Source organism: Paramormyrops kingsleyae, chromosome 12 (genome assembly GCF_048594095.1).
Source record: "Paramormyrops kingsleyae isolate MSU_618 chromosome 12, PKINGS_0.4, whole genome shotgun sequence".
Classification (NCBI taxonomy): Eukaryota; Metazoa; Chordata; class Actinopteri; order Osteoglossiformes; family Mormyridae; genus Paramormyrops; species Paramormyrops kingsleyae.
In genome coordinates, this window is record NC_132808.1 from 13,880,790 (window position 1) to 13,901,324 (window position 20,535).

At 37.6% G+C, this 20,535-nt stretch overlaps 1 protein-coding gene across 1 annotated transcript in view; it reads right to left on the reverse strand.

Annotated features, from left to right (window-relative positions):
* vax2 (ventral anterior homeobox 2) overlaps positions 1-8,542 on the reverse strand; it is a 31,198-nt gene extending 22,656 nt beyond the window's left edge. Inside the window, exons 1-2 of the mRNA XM_023836456.2 lie at positions 7,603-8,542; positions 4,235-4,422 (exon numbers count right to left, since the gene is read on the reverse strand). Coding sequence (XP_023692224.1) covers positions 4,235-4,422; positions 7,603-7,855 — 441 coding nt within the window. The 5' untranslated portion in view covers positions 7,856-8,542. The remainder of the gene's footprint in view (positions 1-4,234; positions 4,423-7,602) is intronic.
* Positions 8,543-20,535: the final 11,993 nt, after the last annotated feature.

Sequence of the window (20,535 nt, forward strand, 5' to 3'; positions counted from 1 at the left end):
GCTTTTCTTGTTATAGACCATGATGCATAAAATGAATTCTAACGTTTTTATCATTACACAGCATTTCTTTACATCCAATAAATTGTTACATCTGCGATCTTACCACTTATTTATTTACATGTGTTTATTGAGTTACGACTTGAATCGTAGTATCTGGGTGTTTTATTGTTCGCGTAGTGAGATGCATTCATCCTTAATTTCTGTATTGGGACAAATCAAATTCTCAACAGCCAATGACTAATATGTGAAAAAATCACAGGTAAAAAAATTGCAGAAATTAGCTACACATCACATAACTCCCACAACGTAGATCCGTGAAAAATAAATTCGGTGGTGATTCACGGTGTGACAAGTTTGCGCCCTTCCCGTAATTTCCTTAAATTTAACACAATTTTAATGTTCGCTTAATACTATCTATAATGTCAATGTTTACTTATGAATTCCTCTCATCAAATTCACTAAATGGCACTAATTACCTAATATACAAATATGATCTCATTTTTAATATCAGTTTTATCGATACTCATTCAACTCAAGTCGTAATATATAAAATATCATTACAGATAACAATGAGACTTTGTTATTAAAATTTTATAATTTGCACAAATATATTTAGAACCATTTGTGTGCTGTAGCCTAATTAATACAACAACGGGTCAAATGTGATTAATACTAAATCACCCCAAATATGTCAGTGCAGTGATTCGCAGAATCGGAATTAATTTAAGTCGGATTTTTTAATTTTCCGAATCTACTGTCAACGACCTTTTATTGTAACTATAGCTATATATGGAATTGCGGTTCATCATTAGAAATAAGCCGGGTGAAATGGGTGTTTTGACATCAGGCTAAATATGTACTAAATATGAGAATCGACCTGGCGCTTCTGTTGGAGTATTTTCAGCGTTAACGCAGACTGCTGCCTTTTCACCGCAATTACATCCCCGTATTTATTAAACTATGCTGGACGGAATGAAATGTGACTTTCAGAAACTTCCTGTTTATTTAACAGTTGCACTGGACATAGGCCTACATGTTACAATGAAGCAGGTACCAAACCGCAAGTACCGAAGTATAGCGTAAGGATAACTACACGAGGCTTTTATATATGTTGTACTTCTGTGATTAACTGCAAAGACAGACACAGTCTGGGTCTAACAGCAACGAGAGAGGCTCCTGTTTCACTTGCTATGAGATCGCAGCCTTCATTAACGGTTAGGAGTGTCGTATTGACTTTGTTCCAGTTAACATTTCCTAATTCTCACACTCCCTCTAGAGGATTACTTTTGTGTGAAGTTTCCTAATATATCTTCAATGCCAGGGTTTAGATTTGGTATAGACGATTGATTGGTAGGATTGATACTATATGTTGTGGGAGTACCGTGTGTGTTTCGTTGGACGGGAGGATTAGGGCTGATTTGGTCCCAACCAATGTTGAAACCAAATCTACGTCCTTCCTTCTGTGAAGTACTATATAAACAGGGTATACGTAGGTACTGATAAGTATAGATACTACAGTTTTAATTGTAATAATTTATTTATTATTTAAAATAAATTACTTACTGAACAGTGCCATTATCGACTAAACGTATAGTTCTTCATCATTATTTCTTTCACATATTTCCACGTGCAACCCATGCAGGTTAAGCATAATTTATTTCAACAAATGAAATTTTAAAAAAATGTTTTTCAAAAAACGATTTAAAATATCCGCTGCAATAGTGCAGTGGCAATAAAACGTTATCCGAAGTTAAAGAAATCTTGGTCATATGGTATCTGTTTAGCTAACGAGAAATCCGAATATAAAACATCACGTACGTGTGCATAATCTTCTATAAACACAGCTTATCAGCTGAATTGATGTAAGCTGCATTGACGGACGACATTATTCGGGACTTGGTATATCGTGAATGTGGCTATTTGTTATTGCATGGTTCTCTTTGTTTTGCTTCAATTTATAGCTATAGGCTATGGTCTCTATGATTTATTAGGCTACATATGTACACATTGTTTTTGTTCTTGTTACAGTTTCGATTTAAATTATTCTTAGTAGGCCCTTTTTAAACACATTAAAATAATCAAATGTGAGTCATTTGAGGAAAGTTTCTGTGAGACATGAAACATACGGTCGCAATGCTGACTGGTCACGCATGTTGAAATATAGGTAAGATAAACAGGCATTTATCCTAAACGACACCTATACACACCGGCCAGGAGTAGTTTAAATCCAGATCTTAAGCATATTTTGGGGCGACACTTAGCCAAATTCAATGTCTTGTGTGTTAAATACCATGTCCGTGGTAAAAATTGCATTTTGATGAAAATGTCCGCCAGAATTCGCCATGGTGGTAACTCCTGCCGATATATATTTTTACGGTCTCATATGTTCTCACTTTTTATAAAATACATTTAATGCTGTAAATTTTTAAATAAAAAGCCCCACACAAAATAAAAATGTTATGTGTTTTAGACTTCAACTATTATATAATTCAGCGGCCTAGGCCGGGTATCCCAAAACATCGTAAGCCTAAATAGTTTGTAAAATACCTAAAATGAACTAGATTTTCGGAGCGTTTGCCAAAAGCATCGTAACTTAAGTACTACTCTAAAACCTTCGCACATTTATGTGTGCTCCGGAGTTGTCCTAAATGGCTAAGTGCGTCTTAATGCGAATAACTTAGTGAAGTCACCAGTTGAACGTTAAGTCACATTCATGTCTACACATGCTGATTTTTTATTATGCTGTGCAATTATTTACTTGGTGTATAGGGACATTAAAAAACAGTGGTTGAGGTTATCAGAAAATATTACATGACCGGCAAAAAAGTGGCAGGGGGGCAGAAAAAAATAATGTATTAAAAAGTAAATAAATGTTAAAAAAAAAAAAAAAACGAGAATTGGGCAGGATGCAAAAATGAGATGGTAGTGACTCCTGTAGAAGTCAGAGCAGTCGCTGAGCTGGCGCCACCTCCTGTTTGTCTGCTCCTGTCTCCAAGCAGCCTCCTTCCTCTTAGCTAGACTTGCAAAATCCTGCCACAGTTCTCTTACTTCTTGTGCTGATCTTTGCCAGTATTGGCATTAGATTTTCAGCTATGTTACGCCATTCCTGCAATTATTTTGTTTGTTGGTGTGAGAGCCTTTGAATCTGCTGAATAATATGTGTCTGTTTTGCTCAGTCTCATCCAGCATTACTTCTACCTCCTCAGAGCAAAATATTTGTTTCCTTTTTTTCTCCAAGGTCCTCAAAGGTTTTCCATGTTTTTGCGTGAGCTTTTTATAGATGTAACGTCAGCAACGGGATTAAAAAGATGTAACCGTCATTGTTTTGGTGCAATATCATTTTTAAAATAAATATATGCAATATTAATATGCACTGTTAAGTGTGATGTGGAAATTAGGGTTTCTAATCGCAGATAAACCCTATTTTTGACATTTGTGACGTCTCCTCGTCCTATGAACTGAGATAATAATCGGCACAGCTGACATGCGCAGCGCCTGTTAAGTACTACTTAAGAGTCGTGAACGCGCGTTCACGCTGTGTGTTTGTTTGGGAAACGGGCGTAAAAACGTTCCGCGCGATCGTGAACTCGCTCGCAGAGAACACTCGCAACCGCGAAGATTCATCGTTATTGGGAAACCTGGCCCTAATCTATTCCGAGTAGTGAAACAGGCTTACCCTCAAAATAGATTGGTGGTGTAAAATTGTTTCTAGAATGCTTAAGATGTTCAGTGACAAGCAGTACGTGTGTATACATTCAGAACAATGACAAATCCATACATTAAATACAATGTTATATTACAACTCAAATCAAAATACTACTTACGAAGTATTACATACTTAATCTAAACACGAGTCAAAAATGAAGGAGTAGTTCTTTTCAGCTAATAATGGACTGGGGTACTGTTGTTACTGTTGTTGATAATACGTTGAACATACTGATAGGCCTACACTAAAATGATGACTGTTACAAGTAAAATAACTACACAATTTTATAGAATAATTCGTTATGGTGCGTTCATGAGGAAACATAGTTAACTGTTTAATTAAATTATTCGTTAAGATGATTATGTCTTCAAATTGAATAACGTGATGATAATAATGATGTGTATTGTTTAATATGTTATTACATTTGTTACCAAAACTTACTATTCAGCTGTTGAACTCTCAAAATATTACAATGTATTTCATAGTTAAATAATGCTGAAAAGAGTATTATCGTTTTTGTTTCCTTACCTGCGTTTCAGAAAGGTTGAGTTGCCTCGCCAGTTCAGTGCGCTCGCGGCCCACCACGTACTGGCAGCGCTGGAACTCCAGCTCGAGCCGGTAGAGCTGCTCCGCCGTGAAGGAGGTCCGTGTGCGTTTCGGACGGTCTAGGTCGAGACCCTTGGGCAGAACAATCTCTCGGATAGTCCCCTTGGCGTCTGAAGATGATACAAAAAACAGGGCTAAAGAACTGCGAAACCTAGACGATATATATATATATATATATATATATATATATATATATATATATATATATATATATATACACACGTTTTTGTAATAGTGTACAGCAAGTACGGCAATTCTTTCCAAGGTTTTGGCTGTTTTGGTTTTATAGGAACAATGTACGGTATAAAACAAGCTGATTTTAAAAACAGGCAGTGGTCTTGCCAGTGTTAGGAATATGATTTATTTATGTATTTTCTAAATACGTCTCATTTACACTTTTGTGATATATTCATATATTAATAGATGTTATACAAATTCGACCGTGTATTTACTGAAATGTACATATATTGATTTTTTAATAAGTCGTGCGTGACTGAATAAATGTCTAATGTTCTTATAAAGGTTCTCATTTTATTTGTTTAGAAGCCACTTCACCATCGTATTGACAACATATAAAACCGGAAATAATCATGCGATTAACTTAAGAGGTTAAGTATCTGGTAATATTCATTACACAAGTCTATACAGAAGGAGGTAAACATATAAAACTGTGTTTCTGCAGAATTTAATAAGTGAATTGACAACTCCTTTAGACATTAATAACATAGTTTGACAGTTTTACTGATTATTTGATAAAATGCTATTATCATTTGTCGTGGTCGGGGGCTGTTGAAAATAAACCGCGCTCCTTAAAGAACCAATTTAGCTTTTTATTCATTATTGCACAATGTAAGAGTCGCAATAACACTTATCAGTCCAGTTTATGTAGCCTAAAAACTTAAACGGCCGTTTAATCATAATCATAGAAACAAATATATGTGAGCCTATTGTATATGTATATGTAACGCGCCAATTCTCATATAAATAGCACATAAATATCCATATTAAGAATACGTAACCAACCCGAGAGACCCCCAGCTATCTGAACCCCGACAACGGCTTGATCATGGCAAGTTTTGTGTGACATTATTTATATAATTATTAAAAAAAAAAAAAAAAACATTAACTTTGTTACAACAGACCTAGGCCTATAAACAGTTTTTTTTTCGCAAGTCAGACGACGAAAAACAATTAGCATAGCTAGTGTAACGTTTTTGTCAAGGCAAATTTATTCATCTTTACTCTTTATAATGATAACTGTGCTTCTTTCATATTTGATTGACTCGACACTATCAGAAGTATCCTGTCTGCCTATACAGTCTGCACAATCATTGTAATTTGTTGCTCTAATTCTCCTTTATCATTATAATAGCATTTTGGTCAAATGGTTCAATGTTCAGTCTAGGCCACAGAATCATTCAAATAGCCCATTCAAACGGTACCATTAAACACTACACGTGTGAAAATGCACAACTTAATGCAGCTTTACTTCCGAGAGTTTTGCCAAATCTAACTAACAGTAGGAGGATTTTATGCATCCATTCAACCATGTTACAACCGCTTACCCTGGTCAGCATCACGGGAAGAACCGTTTTATAGCCTAAGATTGAATATTACCGACACCTATGTGTTAGAATGTCATATTTCACGTTTCGTTGACTTCAGGTATCCAACATATTTATTATCCAGATTTAAAAGCAAATACTGACTGGGAGCTTTACTCCGCGTTCTGAGCAGCGCTGCCAAAATCGTTCATATCCCAGTCATCATATCCAATCAGCATTCGCCTGTAAGCATGTCCTATCATTGCCATCCTCCATCGTAGGCCTGACGCCAAACTGTGCAAACTTAAAACGTTTATACAGTGACTCCTATGTATGTTTGATTAGATCCCTTTTAAGGGCATACCGATCATTTTATTTTTACAGTTACAAAGAGCAGGATATGTGTTCATGCAAACATATATCCGAATCTAATACTATCTATAATAGATTTGTTTAAATTTCCTTTTTGTCCACCACTGCCTCATCTCATGCCTGCTCCATTTTGACACTATCGACCATCATTTGAAAACCTTAATAGGCTGCAAGATATAGGCCTCTGCAACATGTCCTTGTATAACCATAATCATAGCCATGCTCTGTAATATGTAAGGAATTTTACAGGGATGGATTCTCTACATATAAATACTACCGTAAATGTAAAAAATGTGCATTTGGTTCAGAGAGAATTGTCATACTCTGGTCATATTTCTAGTTTGCTTTGTCTTATTATTTTGGGCCACAGCATAAGTCAACAGTGTAGCCTATTATTCACTTAGGTGGAATAATGTTATTTTCAGATTTTACATTATAAACAGTGCATAAAATATTTTATTAAGTTATATTGCTTTATAGAAATTAAAAACCTATAGTGAAATACTTTAATTGGCATTGTATTTAAATTACTCTGATTTTCAGTCCACAGTATTAATGAAGATAAAACATTCAAACTGTTTACACTACCAAGTTTAACTATAATTAAAAAGTGCACGAAATAATAACAGCAGACTGAAAAAATTACTACTCTGTATGTCTAAAAATCGGGAGTCATCCAGTAGGATCCCATTTTCCAAAATAACAAAAAATAAATAAATAAAATGAGAAATACAGGCCAAGGAAGGATGGAACTCAACCATGTTTCTACCAATACTGATAATGTAAATAAGCAGATATTATGTTCAAAGTACGTAGTCTAACTGAAACCTATACAAAAGACACACTTTCTTCTTTTAGCATTTTTTTCCTTATGTATAGCACCTACAGGTAACACAGCTTGCAATATTTGTGTTTGTAAATGATGATTTTCCATTAATAATTGTCAATCAATTTAGAAAAAGTTAAATTATGGGTTGGATATGTCAAAGAAGTACTGTCTTAAAGGCATTTTAGTTATTTTTAAAGTTTTTAATATTACATGTTAAAAAGACCCCCTGTATAGTATAAGTGACCGGAAGGTGGCTAGAGGGATTTTAATAACATTTTAGGTCGCAAAGGATGTGTCGAAATATTCATTCCTAGAGGCAACTCAATGTGAAACAATCAGCATTTACAATATAAACCGCCCGAAAGTGACGCTACTAGTGTTACTAATAGTTTTAACAATAGCAATAGTCGATGATTCTCGCACTTGCCAAAACAGTAATAATATCGAATACCAATAACAAAGCCTTTTCGTTATGTTGTACTTACATGTAACACTGTGTGTTGCCTTATTTTCAATAAATATTTCGACAAAAGCTGGTTACTTACCCCTCACTAAAATTCTTCTGCAGTACTCTGGGTCCACTGCCAAAGATTTATCATGTCCGTCCTCACTGGAAGAAGTTGGTGTAGATGCAGATGTTGCCGAGGTGTCAGCGGCGTTTTGGGCAGGAGACCTGCTTCCTAATTCGCTGTAGCACTTAATGTCTTTCGTCCGATCTCGACACAGTGAGCTGGATCCAGAGATGTGGTTTCGGTCTTCGGCGACTGCATCGCCCATACTCGTGGCCTGATCAAACATTTAAGTAGTGCCGTTGCCTTTGTTTTGACTTGACGTTCACCTTTGGGATTTTATTGTAGTCTTCCGTTTTTCTTTAAAATTCAAAAGGAGCTAAACAGTTTCCCTCTGGACGTTTCGGCATGACCGCCAGTCCGGCAAAGGAGCAGCTGCAGAAGACGGAGAAGGATGGGGTCCCTTGGACAAGCCGGAGGAACCTCCTCATCTATATCGTATTTAACCAAAAATGCATAGTGCACACATAGGGAGGGGAATTAATTCCATGTGTGCTGATGAATCGCTCGGAGACGTGCTTCCTTGCTGACCCCAATATTAAAAAACTGAATGGTAACCCAATCAGAATTCCACACGACACATTCAAAAAAGAAACTTTCTCTGGCTGTGGAAGTAGTGGGTCACGAACGGACTGCACCCTGGTGATGCGATTATTCTCAGCAGCGCTCTGCTGACATGTGCATGACTCTTAGTCTGTAGGTCTGCTCAGTATCTTCTATGGATTACGTTGTTTCGGTGTTATACAGACATCGTTTTAAAGGGAATGGTGCGACTTGAACATTACATTTGTACACAGTTTATCCCGCGACATTACTCAGCTCGAAATCCGACTTCAGTTCCTATAACGGGCTCGCTCATTCAATAAAAAAAAACGAATTACACGGAGCCTTAAAAATATACTTCTGACAGCAAATGATTCCTATCAGGGAGTAGCATAGTGCGTTTTAAATCGACTGTCAGCAACTACGCAATTTCCTGTCTGTGAAAAGTAGCCTTTGATTGGTAAACAACCTCTGACAGTTTGTCAGGGGTGGAGGTTAGTAGGGCCTATGCTGGGAAAAGGGAATCCCGAGTTATTGGTATAATTGTGACACGCTGTGAATTAAGTATGGCACAATATTTTATTTTAGACATATAGTAGATATATGAATGATATAATGGGTTTATATAATATATGACCAGTTTTAAATTAACCTTAATTCGAGGACAAATGGGCTTTTTTTTTAGAAACTGCAAAAACTGAAAATAAACAGAAAAGACATTTTCTGAAATGTTATTGAAAACGGAATAATGCATAGGATCACGATATGCTCGAGCAGTGCGACAGTTGTTCAGTAATGAGCCTGTAAGAGAAGCTAAGTTTATCATATAATGTTATAGAAGGTTTTAAATCTGGTTAACTAATAACATCACCCTATTTAAATTTAATTTAAGTGAAATCAGCGATATGTTTGATTTGTGATTAACACAAATCAAATCGTTCAATAATTTGTTTTCCATACCCGCTTCTCTTATGAGGGATATGGGCGCTTCATTTTTCTGTTTTATTTATTTTTTGTCATGCATTTAGTTATGCACAGTATGTAGGCTATTAGTGAGAGTAGGCTATGGTATAAATATTAATGCCAGAGAGAAACATACCCCATTTCAAACTGGTGGATATGGATTTAGTACAATTCAAGAATACTGTTTGTCACGTATTACAGACTTCATTATTTTGGGTAATCAAAACATATGAATGATGTTTCATTGGTAATATTAATTTATTCATTACTACATATTTTGATGATACGAAAAGAATTATATTGAATGTAGTTTAATATAGGCCAATTGTAATGACACAGTTACACATAGGCCTTAGTACAAAGAATAAAACATATTCAATGGGTATGTGTATTAAATGTAATTAAACAGAAATGTGTTATTCTTGTATGGAATCCGAAATTCACCCCAAAGCTTGTTACACAAGTCAAACAAACGGAAACGCAAAAGAAAACTTTATCGTTATCATTTTGTTTAGCGCTTAAATGACGAACATTAATTCCCAACTTAAGGGAACACGACAAATTAAAAAAATCTCCAATATGTATATTATATTTGTATTATGCGTTTTAATATGAATAGCATTGTCTCTTTTTTCATTTGAAGTTTTATGATGCAAGTTTCAGGTTGTATTGGGATGTGGGAATGAGACCGGTGTGGAAGAATCGGTTACTTTCAACATATACCATACTATAATAGAGAATATTGCATACTTTTAAAAAGAACCATCCATCCCATGCAATTTCTAACAGAGTTTGAGTGTATATAGACTTTGAGTATAGGAGTGTATGTGATTTATGAAAAGGAAAAGTCGCATTTGCACCGCATAGAGATCCTTACACTGAAGAAAAATACCCCATTTATCAAACAGTGCATAACAGGTAGACTCGGGCTACTAAGAATGTCGTGATGAGGTTTTATAGCACTTCTTAATGGCAGTACTTTGGACGGAGTACCAAATATCATATGCCGGGTTTTAACCAAACCATCTTTCATTATAACATACTGACACAAAAAAACACAAGAAACTGATGGTAGATTAAAAAAATGAATTTAGCTTCCTTGCTGATGTGCAACATGGAGTTAAAGCTGTTAATCCCTTCAGCGGACGTTATCAACACCAAAATGCATATGCCAGAATGAAAAAGGGAAAAAATGGAGGTCATACAGACAGTTCTGCCAGGGTTCCTGCATGTCATGCCCGTCTACCCTCCAGTGTTAGTCGTTTTACAGCTGGAATCAGAGAGGAGCTTTGCTCAAGGGAAATCAAATTGGAACGTATCTGTTTTAAGTGATAAATTTAGAATGGTTTACTATGGATGCATACATGTATGACACAAGAAGTGTATGTCATTAGCTTGTCAAATACTGGTGAGCAGAAATGCCAAAACTGTTGAACTCTCCAGCAACCTTTTCGATATTGTTTTTGTATTCTTCAGTCTCTGACGCGGACACCCAATCCCAGATGAGCAGAGTCCTCTTGTGGACGAATGGAGCGATTTACTATTCTGAGTGTTATATTGTAGCTAGACATTAATCTGACAGAAGAAAGGCCTTCACGCATGGAGTGCAATCTAATGCAATACAGTCATCTGGTCCAAGGTCCCTAATGCCAACACCCATGTCTTTACCCAGCTCGATCTTCAATTATTTATTAATGATTGGCTTTTCATAAAGTTGCAGGTTTCTCCAAGAGATTCCAGGCTGATAAAGAAGAATCTGGACAATCAGGCTGTATAATGGTTGTAACAGTTCGGGCTTTTCATGTTTCTTTTTGTATACTGTTGGTGCAACGTGAAACAGGGAGGGCAGAGAAAGAAGTCAGGCTCACCATCACTGTGTACCGTAGATATCACAATGCGGGTGCACGTTCTAAACAAATTAGAAACACACCAGTATTTACACGATGTCTCTTATCAGGACTGAGCTTTATGAAATGTATTAGGACTGCGTCAACATATACTAAACATTTTTTTTGTTGATCTATTAAACCATGTTCATGTAGAAGCAAAAGCAATATAAATATTAACACATTAATTAATGCACAGTGCAAATTAAGTACACATGAATGTTTGTTAAAATGAGCATTTCGATTAATTTGGTTTAGGTTTTAGGGCGCATATTATATGCTTCTCTTCAAGAACCAATTTTGTTAGCATTTGTTCTGATTTCGCTGAAGTTAAAACTACAGAAATTGTTTAAAGTTCCAAGGCTAAATTTAAATGAGCTCACTCGGAGGATTTCATAATAATGTTTACTCACAAATCAACATGGATTTAATTTGGTTCTCCGTCTTCCACAGCTACGTATTAATCGTAAGGCGTCTGTTTGGCGACACAGGCCTGAAGATAAATGCATGTTTGTGGTAAGTGGTAAAGTTTTTTTCTTTTAAATATTTATCAGCCGATGCGGTGTGGATCAACGCTATAAGCATCACTTATAATGTTAATACCGTAATGACTTGGTATAGGTAACAATGCCGGATCGTAAGGGCAGTACAGGCAGAGCAACTCCTTTAAAGGTATATCGAGTCATTAATTTTAATACTAAAGTGGATTTAATCCATTTACCACTTCACGGTCGACGCTACCTATGTAAACATTTGTACTTTACAAGTGATTGTGCTGTAACATATTTTTTTAAGCTGGTTCTTATATTTTTTACAGTATCCATCCGTCAGATGGATTCTTACATTGTACGTAGCCTACATAGTAAGTTTTAAACTATTTGATTTGGGGGAGTGGAGTGGCAGTCCAGCTTTGTATTTTCTTATTTATTTTATGAATAGTATTTTCGAATGAATGACACTGACTGAAAGCAAACAGGTGTTGTGTCCGGGCATCCCTACATGAGACCAAACTCGTGTTCTGAATTAGATCAAATAAACGCAAATGCAGCAGGAGAAAGTAGGAAAAATCATCAGTGCTTCCAACGCGAGGGAACAAAAGGAGACAGATGACTACATTTAGATCTAAAAAAACGACATGAAATTAATGACAGAGAAAAGGCAAAGAAGGAAACAAACGTGTCGCCCCTAAGTCAAACAAATCTAATTAACTGCTCTTTTACAAAAAGTAAAAAAATATTCAACTATTCAGTCATACAACTGAGGTGCCTGTGTTCCCTCGCTGCGAGACGAAAACTCAACTGTCTGCTTGCATGAGGCGTCAGATTCCGCACTAGCGCGTCTGTATATGGACAGAGAAAAAAAATCATCGTAAAAAAAATCATGTCGATAAAATTGGAAACACCACGGTTGACCGAAAAGGAGAGATCATGGGTTAAGTGGCTTTCAATTGAATTATTCTATAACAAAACTGCAAAGTCATGCAAGATCAAACACAGTTTTAATTTAAAATGCATTTTATTAAAAAAAAATGAAAAGTAATAACAGTCTGGAAATCTGTGTTTCTGGTGTCATCGGTAGACCCAGCATATCACATATAGCACAGAAGGGAAGACTACTATTTTTTATTTAAGGTAAAAAATATCAGTTCCTTTTCTTATAATATTTTTAGTAGCGCTGGTAGATGTAATTGCATGCTTAAATTTTTGCGCATGTATGCATTTGTAGCTAGGCAAATGCACCTCTATCCATACTCAGTAAAAGTGAAAAATATGTATATAAATGTTGGTGTAAAATACACTGTGTTATATTTTTTCTCAAAGTACAGGTTGCTCTGTTAAAACACATATATAGCCTAAATATATCTATATAAAATAATGTGCTTCACGTAATGTGTATTTCTTTTTTTGCACGTTAACATACGATGTAATAATGACCAATACGTCATTGATACTTTAATTGTTTATTTCTATTATCGATAAATGAGACCGCGGACCGTTGTCACATGGGTTGGTTGTCACACTCTTTTTATCCAGATTGGTTTAAGACTAAGTAAAACTGTAAATAGTGTGTCTTGTTAGTCTGAATCTAGCCATCGTTGTTTTTCGGGTTAAGATTATAGACTTACCTTTGAGGTATGATTTTCTATTTTTCCTAACTTAAAGGAAATTTTTCAAATTTGCATTATTTTGTGATATTTGGATGTTTTTAATGACGTTACAGGTACAAACTATTCGGACATCGCAAGAAAGACAAGACAGGCTGGGTCGGGTTGGCATAGTGACTTTGAGTATGGCGGTCACATGTGAGTGCATCAAACATCGATAACACTGATTAGCCTATTTTAATGGCTTATTATTAAATATGCCATATTAACAATGACGTTTATGAATTGTTGGCTGCTCTACATTCTTAAAGTTGTGCTTTTGTTAGAAGCAAATGATATGGATGTATTTAAAAGGACATTGTTTTAACCATGTTGTCAAAGAGTGTTTATAAAGTTAATAAAGAGTTACAAAGACAAACAAGGATACCCAGTTCCAGACAAGACTTTAAACTTGTAATATTATTCAATTGACACATGTTGGCTAAACTTGAGAAAAGCACGTGAGAATAAGAAGTGTGACTACCATCTGCTATTTTCTTCAGGTTTATAAAATATCGGCCTGTGCAGTTTGTATCATACTTCTGTTTTTGAAGGAAAGAATCAGCAAGTAAAATTGTAATAGAAGACAGTCTAACTTACACATTGCTAAATTTGCTGTCATTAATTTTAAAGGAAGATGGTCGATTTTCTGTCGTTAATTTTAAGGAAATAGATTACCTAAGCTATTGATACATTAGGTGTATGATTATAGCATAAATAATTTGCTAAAACATGAAAGAACTGCTTATCTTTTGTAATTAATTGAATAACATTTAAATGTGGAAATACAATTCTTCCAGTTAGAATGGATCCAAGTCATGCTGTCGGATGAGGTATATATATTTCTTTTTTAATTGCAACTAAATTGCTGATATTGCCATACTTCTGGTGTTTAATGTGTTTCTATAATACATGTTGTACTTCCTGTACATTTTTATTATTTGAATATGTAAAACATGTAACAGTACCTTTATAAATATACAATTTATGAGCAATATTTGCAGCCTAAGGCTTGTTCCAATCATTCGTCCTTAAATGTCATAACCACAGCAACAACAGCGTCAGCATCAATGATAATATTCACATGGTCATCCATCCATCCATCCATCTCCAGGTGCTCATCCAGGACAAGGTCACAGGTCTGCAGAGCATCCTGAGCCACACAGGGCACAAGGCAGGGACTCACGGTGGGGGCAGTACCAGGTATATGGTCAGAACATTTATAATAAATAATACATTATGAGGTCAGCGATATTTACATAAACTAGAATGTAATCATTCATTCCTACGGATTATTGAAGATTATTAGGTGACTCAGCAAGTAATTACAGAACGCACTGACTTATGTGTGCCTCTGAAACCAAAATCACTAAACACTAAATCATTCATTAAATCCATTATAAGTCAGTCCCCCCTTGACGGTAACTTTACACTAGGAAGGGATAATTTATACGACAAACAGGACATAAGAACTCAACATAAATCAAGATTACTAACCTTGCTAACAGTCTCCTGATAAAAAAAACAATTTCCTCTCACTGATTGCTAGTGCAGCGATACTGCTGTGTTTAATACAAGTACACATCATGCTGACTGGGGAAGATTGCTTTCAAAAAAGGATTAAGATTCAACTTACTGATAACCAGTGGCAGAAAAGAATATTTATGAGAATTTAGCCCGTCAAGACTATGTAACTAAGCATTATCGCAGCATTCTGTTAACTTTTGATTATGATGATTTATATAATGACGCTTAATATGCCTTAATTACTATATAAGACACAAAGTGTACATTTTAATTTATGCACACATATGAATATCCACAAAGAATGAATACATAAATTCAGGAAACGGGGGGGGAATAGAGGCACATGCAGGGAGGAAGGCAGGTTCAAATTCTCTTTGGGCTCACTGGACCATATGGGGTAGTTTAATGAACAGTGCAGAACAGGAGAAGATGATCATATGAACCCCCAATTACACAGACGCACACACAGCCTGTCTGCTCTTCACAGCTGAAAGTTTGGGAAGAATCATTACCAGAGCAAGTTGCTGGTGACAAACCGCGACCTGGAATATGAGGTCAGCCTTTTATTCCAGTAAAACAAAGAGGCCTCTCTGCCTCACAGCTTTGTTAATTTTGAGCTGCAGAGACAAGCTGTCTTTTATTATTATTATTTTTTTTGTGGAGGCAAAAAGCTGGTGGGAATAGGAAAGGTAATGTGGCAGAAGAGCGGAGGTGCGGGAACGTTTGAACGCTCTCCGGCGGCGCGGTAAGAAATCGCGGCGCACAAAGCAGAGCAGTGTCTGCGGCTGGGCTGCGAGATCGTGACACAATTAGCGTGATTGCAGAAACAAACATGCTGCTGTGTAACTAGCTCAGTATTTGGGGGGATTAGTTTGACCTGGTATTCAGACACATTTCCGAAATGGAGCTTGTTTTAGCTGAACACCATGCACCACTGGGTACTTAACTGGCAATGAGGGAGTGCTGCAAGGACGCTGAATGTGTGTTAATAGCCCTTGTTTCAGAGGGGCCCCAATTACCAGTGCTATACCTCTTTTATCCTCTGGGGTAAACAGATACTGCTGCTTGATCTAAAAGCAAGTCACTGGACAGCATCTGTCACTGCTTACATCAACAAATGCGTGGATGGTGTAACCATCTCAAAGACCATCAGCACCCAAGCCAACCAGAAACTAAGGACGTTGACTGATGTATGTACTGTGCTGAAAGCCTATGATACAATTTTTAAATTGGGAGACAATGTAGCTCTTAGCACAGCAAGGGCAAACCTTTCCTGGAACATCAGAGCTGCACAGAACATGTACGCTCTAGGAATTCTCATTCACTTACAAGATAACAAAGACTCATGGGTCTTATGGCAGCGCACTCAGACCATCACAGACTACAAGACTATACAACACGCTAGAAAAAGAGACACCTCCCTCCCAGATGCACTAAATGACATGCCTACAAAGAAGATCATCCCCTTGCAAAGGAACAGGTACTATGTTGGTCCACAGCGGACATGAGTAAATGTGAGAGAAAATCCACACAAAGCTGCTGGACTGGACAGCAACCTGGGCCGAATAAGCAAACTAACTGGCTGGTGTGCTTGCAGAGTCCATCAACATTTCTCTGAGCTGGGCAGTCACTCAAAGTGCTTCAAGGCCACCACCATCATGCTCTGAAGAAGTCACACTCAAACCTGTCATCATCATATGCTAGTAATGCGAAAGGCTTGGCAAACTGAACTCTCAATTACACGTTGCCCCTCACCAGTTTCCTCATCTCAACTGGTCCATCCTCAGCTCTTCACCTGGCCCTGTTCCACTTGGACAGCTACCATCCAACACCATCATCCCCTAGATGCTGATGGAGATGTTGAGGCTACTGAGCTTCAGCATCTCCCGATGCCACTGGATTGAGAGACCTCAGATAGTCCACATGGGCAACAGCATCTCCTGCACTGGACCCCTCTGCTAGCTGCTCCTGATAACACCTGCCAGTCACACCAATGAACAGGAAAGGCAGGAGGATATGATCTCCTCCTACAGATGGATAAAACACCTCTTAAACTGAAAGTTTCTGACCTGAGACATTATGCATTATTATTATTATACATTATTAGACATTATGTATGAGACATTAATAGCATACACCTGTCACAAGGTTACACTCTCGCAAGCAAGATCTCTCTAAGAACGAAGTTTGATTGTTTTAAACTTCACTATCCATGTCGACTGAAACTTCCTGGACCAGAAACATCTGCAGAGGCAATTCATGAATTTCCTGGTTCCTCCATCTGCATGTTCCAGCTCTGAAGATCATTGCTGCACTCCCTGGCTCTTCCAAACAAGAGGACCCTCATCCTGGAGTCAAGTATTCCAGAACCATTTAGGACCATTTACAATCCAGCACTTTGACTCCAAAAATCTGTGTAGTCTTCTCCTTTCCTGCTAATATGCAAGCGGCAGCACAGTGGAGGATGTCTCTTGTGCCGGATTAGCTAAACAAACTCTCTCCCCAGAGACCTTGGTACTGAACATGTCCATTTGTACTTGTATCTAAAGTGTGTCATAGATACTGATTGTAGGCCTATTCATAGATGCTCTCTGATACAAAGGGGGAAACTTCATCCTAGTAAGAGTTCACCCTGCAGTTTATGACAGCCAGCTTGCAGTGTCTGTGTCTATTATAATACCCAGTTTAGCATTTTGTGAAAGTAATTTCCCCATAAACTGAGTTAAAGGCATAGGGATGATCCACTGTCATTTGCTAATCACAGAACTTCATTTTGACTGTGGGGTCTGCTGAGGGTGGGGCAAGTGAGGGTGGCACATTTGGGTCCTTGCTGTTATTGTGATGTGCCTGGGGTTGTACTGCTTATCATTCACAGAATGGCCACATCCCTTTTCTTACTGCTTCTGCATCCATAGCTGAAAAAATACAGAAAAAATACAAATAAAGTACATTTCTGCCTAGTGCTTTGGTAACTGAAGAATGTTATCGATAGGGATTATGAGGTTTACATCAAATGTGTTTTCCACTACAATGATCCAAAACAATTCTTCTTTTTACCTTTTATTTAAACTACTCATGAAAGAAAATAAGTAAATCCAGGGTAAACCTGATAAATCTATCCAGGGATTAGACTCACTTGAAAACAGTGAGGCTCCACACACCATTCTGAGTAACATGCAAGTAGAATACCGTGTGTGTGCTGATCTGGATGTTTTGCAGTAAATTTCTTAAAGACATAAAAACCAATTACTTATAACATGGCCCATTATACACAAATTGAACAGACAAGCACTCTGCAAACACAAAAGATAAAATCTGAGAATTCAAAACATTCCTTGTATGCTTTAACCAGTCATATAGTATTATTAGGAGATGTTTGGGCTGGACAGTATGCATACTTTGTATAAAACAATAAAAACAAAAACAAATAAAACAAATAAGACATAGGACATGCTGTAGTTTAAGCTGTTAGAAGCTTTAAAGTTTCAAAGACATAAAGTCTTACCTGTAATTATAAACACTGAACAACTACACTCACCTAAAGGATTATTAGGAACACCATACTAAGACGGTGTTTGACCCCCTTTCGCCTTCAGAACTGCCTTAATTCTACGTGGCATTGATTCAACAAGGTGCTGAAAGCATTCTTTAGAAATTTTGGCCCATATTGATAGGATCTTGCAGTTGATGGAGATTTCTGGGATGCACATCCAGGGCACGAAGCTCCCGTTCCACCACATCCCAAAGATGCTCTATTGGGTTGAGATCTGGTGACTGTGGGGGCCATTTTAGTACAGTGAACTCATTGTCATGTTCAAGAAACCAATTTGAAATTATTCGAGCTTTTTGACATGGTGCATTATCCTCCTGGAAGTAGCCATCAGAGGATGGGTACATGGTGGTCATAAAGGGATGGACATGGTCAGAAACATGGCATTTAAACGATGCCCAATTGGCACTAAGGGGCCTAAAGTGTGCCAAGAAAACATCCCCCACACCATTACACCACCACCACCAGCCTGCACAGTGGTAACAAGGCATGATGGATCCATGTTCTCATTCTGTTTATGCCAAATTCTGACTCTACCATTTGAATGTCTCATAAGAAATCGAGACTCATCAGACCAGGCAACATTTTTCCAGTCTTCAACTGTCCAATTTTGGTGAGCTCATGCAAATTGTAGCCTCTTTTTCCTATTTGCAGTGGAGATGAGTGGTACCCGGTGGGGTCTTCTGCTGTTGTAGCCCATCTGCCTCAAGGTTGTGCGTGTTGTGACTTCACAAATCCTTTGCTGCATACCTCGGTTGTAACGAGTGGTTATTTCAGTCAAAGTTGCTCGTCTATCAGCTTGAATCAGTCGGCCCATTCTCCTCTGACCTCTAGCATCAACAAGGCATTTTCGCCCACAGGACTGCCGCATACTGGATGTTTTTTTCTTTGCACACCATTCTTTGTAAACCCTAGAAATGGTTGTGCGTGAAAATCCCAGTAACTGAGCAGATTGTGAAATACTCAGACCGGCCCGTCTGGCACCAACAACCATGCCACGCTCAAAATTGCTTAAATCACCTTTCTTTCCCATTCTGACATTCAGTTTGGAGTTCAGGACATTGTCTTGACCAGGACCACACCCCTAAATGCATTGAAGCAACTGCCATGTGATTGGTTGATTAGATAATTGCATTAATGAGAAATTGAACAGGTGTTCCTAATAATCATTTAGGTGAGTGTATATACATACATACACGTACCGGCCACATTAATAGGAACACCTGCTTTTTCATGTAAGTATACAATCAGGCAATTATGTGGCAAAAGTTCAGGGTATAAAATAATGCAGATGAAGGTCAGGAGCTTCAGATAATGGTCAGATGAAACATCAGAATGGGGAACGGGGGAAACTCTAATCTAAGCGAGTGATCGTGGTAGAACTGTTGGTGCCAGATGGGGTGAATTAAGTATTTGAGATACCGTTGATGTCCTGGGATTTTCATGAAGTGCAACCTCCAGAGTTTACATAGAAAACATGGTGGGCAACAGTACTGTGGGTGGAAATGCCTTGTTGATGCGAGAGGTCCGAGGAGAATGACCCAACAGATTGAAGCTGACAGGAAAGCTACTGTAACTCAAATAACCACTCTCTGTAACAGTGGTGAGCAGAAAAGTATCTCTGAATGCACAGCATGTCGAGGTGGACGGGCTACACTCCACCACATCAGGTTTCACTCCTGTCAGCAAAGAACAGGAAAGAAAGGCTACAGTGGGCACAGCAAAATTGGACAGCTGAATATTGGAAAAATGTTACCTGGTCTAATAAATTTTGACTACTGCAATATGCAGATGGTAGAGGGTTAGAATTTGGGATAAATGGCAGGAATCCATTGACCCAGCCTGTTGTTGGTGGTATAAAGATGGGTGGAATGTTTTCTTGGCATACATTGGTCCCCTGAAACCGACTGAGAATAATTTAAATGCTACAGTCTGAGCATGGTTGCTGACCATGGGCATCCCATTATTGCCACAAATTACCCATCCTGTAATGGCTACTTCCAGCAGGATCAAACTGGTTCCATGAACATGACAATGAGTTCAGTGTACTTCAATGGTTACCCCAGTCACCAGATCTATATCCAGCAGAGTACATCTGGGATGTGGTGGAAGTGTTGATTTGCAGCATGAATGGACCAGAATTACTAAGAAATGTTTCCAGCACCTAATTAAGTCTATGCCATGAAGAAATCAGACATGTGAGAACAAAGGTGGACCTACCAAGCACTAGAATGGCGTTCCGAGTAAAGTGGTTGGCAAGAGTACATCATCACATCAATAAAGAATATAAACCTTAA